General features: G+C 45.1%; 1 protein-coding gene across 1 annotated transcript; it reads left to right on the top strand.

Moving 5' to 3' along the window:
- The first annotated feature begins 1044 nt into the window (after positions 1 to 1044).
- LOC308661187 (uncharacterized protein) lies at positions 1045 to 11263 on the top strand. Its single transcript, XM_081316030.1, has 4 exons — positions 1045 to 1138; positions 1906 to 2032; positions 6868 to 6996; positions 8935 to 11263. The coding sequence occupies exons 1-4, from the start codon at positions 1067 to 1069 to the stop codon at positions 10422 to 10424; spliced, it is 1818 nt and encodes a 605-aa protein (XP_081172156.1). The 5' UTR covers positions 1045 to 1066; the 3' UTR covers positions 10425 to 11263.
- The last annotated feature ends 449 nt before the right edge of the window (positions 11264 to 11712 follow it).

The raw sequence follows: 11712 nt of genomic DNA, 5'->3' as shown, positions 1-11712 counted from the left end.
TGAACGGATGTCTTTTGCAGAGGTTACAATCCATGGTCAAAGGTGGCCACTTTTAAGACTTGTGGACTTCAACTCCCAAGATTCCTCAGCCAGCCATGCTGGCTGAGGAATCCTGGGAGTTGAAGTCCACAAGTCTTAAAGTGGACATCTTTGGAGACCCCACCTCCACACCGGTCCATGGGGTAGCGCGGAATCGGGACACGACTGAACAGCAACAACGACGACGATTTAAGCTCCGCAGTTTCCTTAGTCGCCCAGCTTCTGCCACCTAAGTCCGCCAGCCTCGCCTCTTGAGCCCTGCTCGTCCCTCGAGCCCACCCCGCGAATGGAACCGCAAAGGCTTCATTCCCAGTGAGGGGGCGCGACCTCCTCCTCCTCCTCCTCCTTCGTGATTCCTCTAGGCTTCCAGACTCACTTTCCTTAACCCTTGAGGGGAGACTCCTAAAATCCCCCCCTTCTTTTTTTAAAGGGCGCCTTCCAGCTGATATTTCTTCAACTATTCCTCCGCCAGTCTATTCCAGCCTTTGGGGGTTGGGGTGGGGAAGCTACCAATAAAGGAGAATATTAATAAAGGAGAATATTTGTAGCTCAGGGTTGAAACGAGGGGCCCTGGGTGTTCTCTGAGCTCGCAGCTTGCGTTCTTAGCCAAACTAGGTAACAACATCAGTGCTAGATTGCAACTAGCATTTGATGATGTTACCTACTCAGGAAGGAAGGAAGGAAGGAAGGAAGGAAGGAAGGAAGGAAGGAAGGAAGGAAGGAAGGAAGGATGGATGGATGGATGGATTTGCCGGGCGTGAGGATGGGAGCAGGAGTCCCCCCCCCCCCCCATCCGCAGTAGAGTGCCGGGTATGGGAAGGCGGCGTCCTCGCCTTTGTCGGCTGTATCTCCGAGGAAGAGAAGCTCCTCCCGGCTCCCCGGCCAGCGCAGGGTTAAAAGCGGCGAGGGGAGTCGCCCCGCCCCCTCCGTGGGAAAGGCAGTCCGGATTTTCCCACGCCCGGGAAGAGCGTTGCGCGCTTGGGGGGACCGGTCCGCGATCGAAAAACCGAGCACGGCTCCAGAAGGGATGATGATGCCGCGGTTCCGAGCCAGGTCTTCCCCTGGCGGGGTGGAAAGGGCTGCGGGGGAGCCCGATCAGGTAGGGGAGGGGGGAAAGCGGAGAGGCCAGCCGGGCGCTTCTGCATCCGAGAGACAGAAAGGCCCTCGCGGGTGTCCCCTTTCCCGGATTCTTGAGTGGGATCTCTGAAACGGGCCTCCTCTGGGATGTCTATGTTGTAAGCTCCGAGTAAACGTGGAGTAGGCAACTCGAGGCCCGTGCCGGTGTCCGAAAACATGCCAGGAACGTTTCTGCAGGGAGGTGAAGCTGCTGTCTGTCCCTCCGGTTTGTCTCTCCGCCACTTTATGGTGAATTGCGACTTGCTCTGTGTCGTCATTTCTAGATATCTCGATGTAAAAGTGCGGAAGTTGGAGGTCAGAAGAGGAAGTAAAAACAGGGTGTGTTGCCATGGATCCATTTTAGCTTGTTGTGCAAATACAACTTTGGAAAGAAAGATTTGCTCAACTGTAGGATTCTTTGTGGATCAATCCACCAGAATAGAGCTGGAAGGGATCCTGGAGGTCTTCTAGTCCAGCCCCCTGCTCAAGCAGGGGACCCCATCACATTTCAGAGAGGTGATTCTCCAGCCTCTTCTTAAAAACCTCCAGTGATGAAGCACCCACAACATCTGAAGGCAAAAGCTGTTCCACTGTTTTACTGTCCTCGCTGTTAGGAAGTGTCTCCTTAATTCCAGGTCGCTTCTCTCCTTGATTAGTTTCCATCCGTTGTTTCTTGTCTTGCCTTCTGGTGCTTTGGGAAACAAGTTGTGCCTACTTCTTTGATCAGAAAGTTGGTCTCCTTGTTTTCAGGCTCTGGCAATCTTCCAAGAGGTTGCTGTGTGTTTTACAGAAGAGGAGTGGGTGTTGCTGAATGCAGATCAAAGAATTTTACACCAAGAAGTCATAGAGGAGATTTGGAAGACGCTGGCTTCCTTGGGTAAGGATCCTTTCCTCCTTCACTTGATTAAGGATCCCTAAGCTAGACTGTCATTCGTGTATTTCACCTTTATATCCCTGGTAGAAAAACAGGATGCAACAGAATTACAGAGTTGGAAGGGACCTTGGAGGTCTTCTAGTCCAACCCCTTGCTCAGGCAGGAAAACCTATCCCATTTCAGACAAATGGCTGTCCAGTCTCTCCTTCAAAACTTCCAATGTTGGAGCGTTCACTGTTTCTGGAGGCAGGTTGTTCCACTGGTTAAATTGTTCTCACTGTCAGGAAATTTCTCCTCAGTTCTAGGTTGATTCTCTCCTTGGTTAGTTTCCATCCGTTGCTTTTTGTCTTCCCTTCAGATGCTTTGGAGAATACCTTGACCCCCTTCTTTGTGGCAACCCCTCAAATACTGGAACGCTGCTATGGTGTCACCCTTAGTCCTTCTTCTCATTAAACTAGACACCTCCAATTCCTGCAACCATTCTTCATATGTTTTAGCCTCCAGTCCCCTGATCATCTTTGTTGCTCTTCTCTGTACTCTTTCTGGAATCTCACCGTATAAATTAGGACTGACTGCAGACAGGATTAAAAAAACAACAACAACGGTGGCTGCAATCATATGATCACAGCCCTTTCCATTCAGTGATAGCAATCTTCCAATATCTCAGGGGTTGCCACAAAGATGAGGGAGTCAAGCTATTGCCCAAAGCACCTGAAGGCAGGACAAGAAGCAACAGATGGAAACTAATCCAGGAGAGAAGCAACCTGGAATTAAGGAGAAACTTCCTAACAGTGAGACAATTAACAAGTGGAACAGCTTGCCTTCAGAGGTTGCGGGTGCTTCATCACTGGAGGTTTTTAAGAAGAGACTGGACAGTCATTTGTCTGAAATTGGATAGGATCCCCTGCTTGAGCAGCGGGCTGGACTAGAAGACCTCCAAGGTCCCTTGCAGCTCTATTCTAATTCTGATTCTAATGTATGAAAAGAGGGGCTGGAATTAGTTTGCATATTTCTTCAGAAAGAATCGTGTGTAATTTTTTTCTCTCTGCTCAGGTGTGTGCATTCCAAGAATCAAATTTGTGCCTTTGAAACAATGATCACAGTTACAATATTGGCATCAGCATGCATTAATGTCATTTGTGCATGCTGATTATTTTAATTTAGTTGGTTATAATAGCAAAAAGGCACTTGATTAGATAGAGACCTAACTGTATCACTGAGTAGGGTATAGCATTTCATGCGATGGACAGGGTTGACATAATTGATCGGGTTAACCCAGAGATGGGAAGATGTGGAAAAAAACGCAAAAAAAACCTCAGGGAAAAAACCCACAAAAATCGGAAAAAAGGGAGTATGGAATTATGTTATTTTCCAATGATAAATAGCATATCTATGACATGGTATTCAAACTATATACCTAACGTGAAGACCTGAATGAAAGATTTCTGAGACGTTTTGTGAAGTTTTTAATAAATGCAAGTTCTCTTAGCTGAAGACAAGCAAATTCTGGAATACAATTCAAGTAACAAACACTGCACTTCCCAGTGCAGTTCTCAAACAAGTGAAATATACATTTGTGCCACGAGGGGGCACTGTAGGGAAAAGGCTCCAGTTTAGTTTGCATGTTGATGGTTTGTTGCTTTTTTGTTGTTGCTTTTGAGGGAGAGGAGGGTGGCTACCTGTTTTATTGCAAGCTTAATACTTTTATATACAATTTGTAAAACTACTCCACACTAAACTTTTTTTTTCAAATTGTCCAAAATTTCCATTTTTGTCCCAAAACACCCCAGAAAAAAACATTTTTTTCCTCACAGCTTCAACTTTTCCAGAAATTTTACATCTCTAGTTCACCCTTGTTAAATTGTGTAAGGGGGATGTAGAGAATGCAGTGATACTCCCAGTTGGTCCTTGACGTACGACAAAGCTGTGACTGAACTGAAGGAATGGTGGGAAGTCAGCCCCCCCCCCCCCGAGAAGGAAATATTAAAAGGGCAGAAAAATATATTTCTTCAAAGGATCTTAAAGAGGTAGAAAAGCCTGCCCAGTTTTCTTAATAGCCCCAAGTCTCCTTCCCCCAAGCAGAAACGAGCTCTGTAGAAATGCAGAAGTGATAATCCATTCAGGAAGGTTGCCAGAAGATTAAAGAAGACACCTAAAATCTACATACCCCACACAAACTCTAAGACAGGACACAATAGGATTAACTCACAGATGCCAAAGGGACACAGGTCAAAATACCTGACACAGGAAATACAAAGCCTTAAACAGGAACAGGAAACAACCTCAAGAGCCCTAGAGGCTATAAAAACCCTCTCCCTACATGTGCTCCCTCTCTTTTCTTCCAGAGTCATCTTTCTGTCTGGCTCTTCTCTTCAATAAACTGCAACTTTCTTTTTAAAGCAGTCACCATGTTGTTTATTCCCGGCTTAGACTGAACCATGATGAAGACTTTTCCTTCAGCAGTAGTTAGAACTTTTTCCCAGAGTTCTGACTGTCCTGTCAACTTCACAGTCACCTGATGGGCAATCTGGGGGCTTGGCAACCCATTCACACTTGGCAACCCATTCACACTGCCCTGTTTTCAATCATCAACATTTGCAACTTTCTCCCAAAGGTGCTTTTTTCAGGAGGCAACTGGACTTTCTTGGTTTTCTTTGAAGGCATTTCACTTCTCATCCAAGAAGCTTCTTCAGCTCTGACTGGATAGTGGGGAGTGGAAGGATTTATACTCCTTGCAGACAGCTGGTCATTTGCATTCTTTTAGTCTTTGAAGCCACTTGGAGGACACAGATAAACCTCCAAGTGGCCTCAGCAACTCTGAAAGAATGCAAATGACCAGCTGTCTGCAAGGAGTATAAATCCTTCCATTCCCCACCAACCAGTCAGAGCTGAAGAAGCTTCCTGGATGAGAAGTGAAACATCTTCAAAGAAAACCAAGAAAGTCCATTGCCTCTGGAAAAAAAGCACGTTTCAGACAACTATGACCTGGATGACTTGGAATCTCCATAGACCCATGTTGATGAACCTATGGCACGCGTGCCTCAGGTGGCACGCAGAGCCGTCTCTGTGGGCACGCGCACTGTCCCCAGTCCTAGGCCTCCAGCTTAGGGTTTTATAAAACCTTTTCACTTTAGGCCTCCACCGCTGCGTGCAAAAAAAAAGTTCAATCAATCAAATTTCAACTTCTCGCAGGAAAAAAAAAGATCTCACAAAATTGGAATTGATTGATTGAACTTTTTAGTCCTACCCAGTCTGTGTTACTACCGCAACCATGCCCACCCAATGGGCCACACCCACCCAATGCCCCCCCAGCACCCAATGATAGATAACTATCCACTAGAGCCTTGGTGGAGCAGTGGGCTAATGCCTCCGTAAGTAACACCAGCTGCCTGCAATTAGTGCAGGTTCGCATCCCACCAGGCTCAAGGTTGACTCAGCCTTCCATCCTTCTGAGGTAGGTAAAATGAGGACCCAGATTGTTGGGGGCAATTAAGCTGACTTTGTAATAATGCCGATTGGGGTGTGTGTGTGAAAGCCCTAATAAGCAGGCATATACATAGAATGAAGGCTACTGCTAAGCTTGTAAGTCGCCCTGAGTCTTCGGAGAAGGGCGGGATATAAATGGAATTTTAAAAATAAATAAATAAATAAATAAAAACTGGGTTTTGGGTTGCAGTTTGGGCACTCGGTCCCTAAAAGGTTCGCCATCACTGGCATAGACATTTGCAACTTTCCATAGCAGCTTCCCCGGAAAGTCAAAGGGGAAGCCAGTAGGGAAGATTGCAAGTAGGAAAAAGTGCAAATCACTAGGGTAAGTCTCCCGCCACCCACACATCCTTCTCCAGCCCCTCTGCGTGCACATTGTGCCAGCTACTTTTACACCCCTGCACATCCTCCCTGACTTACACTGCATCTCTTGTGCACTGACTATCCCAATTGCTGTTGTAACTCAAGTGATTACTTGTATACAGTGGAACTCTTGCACAATCAAGATAGTGTATAAGGTCAAAGGGTTCATCCGAAGTTATTTTTACCACTGTTATATTAGTTATTATATCAATGCTTTGGATTCTTAGATAATAGTTAATTTCTTGCAGCTAGGCTAACATTCTTTGGAAATTCTTTACAACATTCTTTGCAAGAAGCAGCAAAGATGTTCAGGGGACTGGAGGCTAAAATATATGAAGAACGGTTGCTGGAATTGGGTATGTCTAGTTTAATGAAGAGAAGGATGGGGGGGCATGATAGCAGTGTCCCAATATCTCAGGGGCTGCCCCAAAGAAGAGGGAGTCAAGCTATTTTCCAAAGCACCTGAAGGCAGGACAAGAGGCAACAGATGGAAACTAATCAAGGCGAGAAGCAACCTAGAACTAAGGAGAAACTTCCTGACAGTTGGAACAATTAACCAGTGGAACAACCTGCCTCCAGAAGTGGTGAATGCTCCAACACTGGAAGTTTTTAAGAAGAGACTGGCCAGCCATTTGCCTGAAATGCTATAGAGTTTTCTGCCTGAGTGGAGGGTTGGACTAGATGACCTCCAAGGTCCCTTCCAACCTCCTCTCCTTTTCCTTCTCCTTATCATCATCATCATCATCATCATCATCATTAGTAGTAGTAGTAGCAGTAGTAGTAGTAGTAGTATCTCAGTTATTGTCGTAAGTTGCAATTACATGTATAAGCAAGTTCCTCCTATTTTATTTCTGGCTGGAAGCAGAGATAAGAATGTTTGTTCCCTTCATGCTTTTACCACCCAAAAGCTAGAAATGCATAGCATTTTTATAAATGTATAGCCCTTTTTATATATACAGTAATGTATTTCCTTTGATTTTCTGTCAAAGAAATACTTCTGGCTCTGCGATCGGACCAGATATCCATGATAGAGGAAGATTTGCCAGCTGAAGGCTTCAAGGAAGAAGACAATTTTAGAGGCAATTTATCAGTTGGTTGGTGGGATCCTTCTGAATCAGGTAACTTGGGTGGGCAGGTGTAAGAGATTTTGGGGAAAGACTGGGAAAAAATGGATGAGACATTAGATATAAACAATCAGGGGCTGGAATGAATCACAGTTCATAGTTTGTCTCATAAACAGCAACTCAGCTTAGGGGGTAAGAAATCTGGGTAGAAACATTTGCAATCCTTCAAAGAGATTCAGCCTGAATTAACTCATCATAAACCAGGCTGGGAAAATTGTTCTTGCAATTCCTGAGGTGTTCTCTTATTCCAAGACTAGTCGAAAGAGAATCTTACTGAAATCTGACATTCTTGTCCAGTTGCAAAATCAGTTGGTAGGTGCGGTGACTTGCACACACACACACACACACATACTCAAACATACAAGGAGGTGCAATGGCTCAGTGGTTTAAAATGCTGGAGAAGCCTGTGCTCCAGCAGTTCGAGTCCTAGCATTGCGGGACAGGGTAAGCTCCTGTCACTTGCCTTGAATTCTGCCAACCTGGCAATTCGAAAGCCTGCTACATGCAAGTAGATAAATAGCTACCACTTTGGTAGGAAAAATGGTGCTTTGTGCAGAAGTACAAACTCCATGCTGCTACACCTACTCGAATGTAATGCCTGAATGTGAAGTGACATCAGTGGAGAGAAAAAACCCTGAGTGATGCTGCAGAACACTGTTAGCCATTCTGAGTGCGGAGATGGTTCACCCTGCTGGTGCACTTCTGGATAGTGCACAAATATGAACCAAACAGACTAGCAGTCTTAAGCAGCCCAAAAACTACTTTGTATGAACACTATAATCTCCTGGCTATTATACCATTGCCATACACTAATTAACTAACCAGTTGCAATGTATGGCTGTGAAAGTTGGACCATAAGAAAGGCTGAGCGCCAAAGAATTGAGGCCTTTGAACTATGGTGCTGGAGAAGACTCCTGCGAGTCCCTTGGACTGCAAGGCGATCAAACCGGTCAGTCCTAGAGGAGATCAACCCTGACTGCTCTTTAGAAGGCCAGATCCTGAAAGTTGAAACTCAAATACTTTGGCCACCTAATGGGAAGGAAGGACTCACTGGAGAAGAGCCTAATGCTGGGAAACGTTGAGGGCAAGACAAGGGACAACAAAGAATGAGGTGGATGGATGGAGTCACTGAAGCAGTAGGCGTGAGCCTAAATGGACTGCAGAAAATGGTAGAGGACAGGAAGGCCTGGAGGAATGTTGTCCATGGGGTCGCTATGGATCGGACACGACTTCACAACTAACAACTAACTAACCAACTAACCAACACATACATACATAACATACCATGTTTCACCAAAAAAGAGCCCTAGCTTGATTTTTATGCATGTGCCTAATATAAGCCCTACCCCCCAAATAAGCCCTAGTTAAGACCCCACCCACTCCATTGCAACTGGTTGTATGAGGTGGGGCGAGGCACATGCATAAAAATCAAACTAGGGCAGGGGTGGGAGGGGTGGAGCTGCCCCATGCACCCCACACCCTCTTACCTCAGGACCATTGCAGCCAGGCCTCCCATGCCCTTACATTTCCTTTGCCGGCCCACTTCTGTGGCTGCTCACCGCTGCTCGTGTGCATTGTGGCAGTGAGCGGCTGCAGTAGGCTGGCGGCAGGCATGTGGGCTCCTGCTGGACGGGGCTGTTGGTGCTGCTGCTGCGAGGTGAGACAGTGGAAAAGATATCCGCCAGAAATAAGACATAAGACTTCTTTTGGAGAGAGAAAAAATAAGACCGGGTCTTATTTTCAGGGAAACACGGTACATATATACATACATATCCCTGACAAGTTTTATCCTTGGCTTGCTGGATAGCAGTTAGTGGCAACATGTACAACCTAATGCTCAGTATTTATTTCTCTTTGTCTCCTGTTTGTCTCGTCTACAGTTTACCCTGAATCTCTTTCTCCATTGGTGACTTTCTCTTTTTGTTCTTGCAGGTGATGAAAAAGAGAATACTACGAATAGCGAAGAGCGTAGCAGAGAAACTCTGCCACATCAGACAAGAAGAAAAAGACTCATTTCACCTGAAACAGTGAGCTTTAATAAAGTCCAGGTACAGCAAGGAGGTTGTGCGGGAAAGAGAGAAAACCAAGATCTGGCTGGAAAGACTCGGGAATTCACCTCTTCTTGTGGAAAACTATTGGCTGAGATCTCCAGCCCTGCAACCCCAAGCAAAGTCCTGGAATCGGAGAGGCTGTGCAAGTGTTTGGAGTGTGGGAAAGGTTTCAAAGACAAGATGCACCTTGCGGTGCATCAGCAAATCCACACAGGGAAGAAGCCGTTTCAGTGCTCAGACTGCCAAAAGAGCTTCAGTCGGAGTCATCACCTGATTGGCCATCAGAGGACACATTCGGGAGAGAAGCCGTTTAAATGTCCTGAGTGTGGGAAGCGCTTCATTGATAACAGCAACCTCACCAAACATAAACGAATCCACACGGTCGAGAAGCCATTTAAGTGCACAGAGTGTGGAAAGAGCTTCAACCACAGCAGCACCCTCTCCTCCCACCGAAGGATCCATACGGGGGAGAAACCGTACACGTGTGCCGATTGTGGGAGAAGTTTCAGCCAGTGGACAAACCTGAACACACATCAGCGGCTACATGCGGAGGATAAACCATACAAATGCTCGGAATGTGGAAAGGGCTTCTGTCAGAGTAGCAGTCTGTCTTATCATCAGAGAACTCATGCGGGGGAAAAACCGTATAAGTGCACTCAGTGCAAAAAGACCTTCACGTGTGCCAGCACCCTTGTATTACACCAGAGGATCCATACTGGGGAGAAGCCATTCGCTTGCTCGGAATGTGGTAAGAGCTTCACTCAGCGGATACACCTAACTCGACACCAGAGAATCCACACTGAAGAAAAACCGTACGAGTGCCCAGACTGTGGGAAACACTTTAGGCAGTGGACAAGTCTTACGACGCATCAGAAAGGGCATACGTTGGAAAAACCATACATATGTTTAGAGTGTGGCAAGAGTTTCTCTCAGAATAGCGGTCTGTCATACCATCAGAAATCTCACGCTGATGACAAGCCGTATAAGTGCTCCAAGTGTGCTAAAAGCTTTGCTTATAGCAGCACTCTCACTTTACACCTGAGAATCCATTCTGGGGAGAAGCCATTTGCTTGCACTGAGTGTGGAAAGAACTTTACTCAACGGATACACCTGACTCGACATCAGAGAATCCACACGGGGGAGAAACCTTATATCTGCTCAGAGTGTGGGAAAAACTTCCGGCAATGGACGCACCTTATTGCTCACCAGCGGGTTCACAGAGGAGAAAAACCATACAAATCAGAGGGCCAATTTCTGGCTTACCAGACATTGCTGAATTACAACTTGCAGCATCCCTCCTCATTTCCCATGGTAGTGGGAGTTGGTGGTGCTGATAATGCAGCTTCAACTGCTGGGTCACCAGTTCCCTGACCCTGATAGCAGTTGGATTTTTCAGTAGAGAATTGGCACTTAAATTCCATGCTCAGTTAGTTTCTGGAACTGGGGAACTGTTCATTCAGACCAATATTTCTACCTTTTTTTTCTAATGTTTTGGCTGATCCAGTGAATAGTGTCAGTTTACAAATGTATTTTACAGGTAATCCTCAACTTACAAGCCCAATTGAGCCCAAAATTTCTGTTGCTAAGGAAGACAATTGTGAAATGAGTTTTGCCCCATTTTACAACCTTTTCTTGCCACCATTGTTAAGTGAACCACTGCAGTTCTTGATATGGTTGTTAAATGAATCTGGCTTCTTCATTGACTTTGCTTGTCAGATAACAAGTTGCAAAAGGATCACATGACTCCAGGTGACTGCAACTGTCATAAATATGATGTAGGAGATGACCAGGATGAGCCCAAGGGAGGAGTCAAACATGTCATAAGTCTTGAGTTCCTTCATGTCCGCAAAAGATCTAAACCTAGCCTGCCTTGAATACCTTTCTTATCTCCCACTCATTTCCCTTGACCGTTAGTTGGTCAGATTCTTGTAGAGAACTTAAGCTTGTAATAAATCTTTATACTCATTTGAACTACCTGAATCTTCTGCTTTCCCTGGCATTTGACGTATGTGCCAGTTACCAAGCATCCAAATTTTGGTTATGTGATTATGGGTTGTAAGTGAAACATGGTCATAAGTCACTTTTTTCCAGTGCTGTTGTGACTTTGAACAGTCACTAAACTAATGGTTGTAAGTCAAGAGTTACCTTTAGTCTAGAGGTGCAGTTACTAGGGCATGGGGTACCAAAGGACAGTTATATAGTTGCCTACAATATAGTACAATCTTCAATGAGTAGTAGGAGTATTTTATTACAAGCGGTACTTATCACATAAATTCCACCAGTAATAATAAAAAATAATTTATCTACTTGGATTACTGTATTTCATAACCATAAATAACAGCTCAGATAACCTTTATTGTCATTTTTTACTGTGGGCACACTGGCGCATATTAAAAATGAAATTCTGTTGCTCCCAAAAATGTACACATACATAACACACATATAAACATGCTATATACAACAAATAAGCAAATATTTTAAATTTAAACTGCTTTAAATTCAGAATGATCTTTGATTTTTTTTATGGCTTGTTTGGAGCAAAAACAGCTTGTTCCAAGATTGAGGCAGACCATTTTGGAAACACATATTTTGCACACAGAGCAGGGCTTGAAGTTCAGAGTTGGAAATTGATTCTTTTTATTTTTGAAAGAATGATTTC

This window comes from Vipera berus, assembly GCF_964194415.1.
Source record: "Vipera berus genome assembly, chromosome: 2".
In the NCBI taxonomy this organism is placed as follows: domain Eukaryota; kingdom Metazoa; phylum Chordata; class Lepidosauria; order Squamata; family Viperidae; genus Vipera; species Vipera berus.
Note: the sequence above shows the minus strand (reverse complement) of the source record. Positions and strands in the feature narration are given on the sequence as shown.

What these genes read in the sequence shown, in the direction of transcription:
- LOC308661187 (XM_081316030.1), top strand. Translation starts at nt 1,067, where the DNA reads ATGATGATGCCGCGGTTCCGAGCCAGGTCTTCCCCTGGCGGGGTGGAA. An exon ending in GAAGACGCTGGCTTCCTTGG is followed by an intron (nt 2,033 to 6,867) that starts GTAAGGATCCTT and finishes TTTCTGTCAAAG; the next exon opens with AAATACTTCTGGCTCTGCGA. An exon ending in GTGGGATCCTTCTGAATCAG is followed by an intron (nt 6,997 to 8,934) that starts GTAACTTGGGTG and finishes TTGTTCTTGCAG; the next exon opens with GTGATGAAAAAGAGAATACT.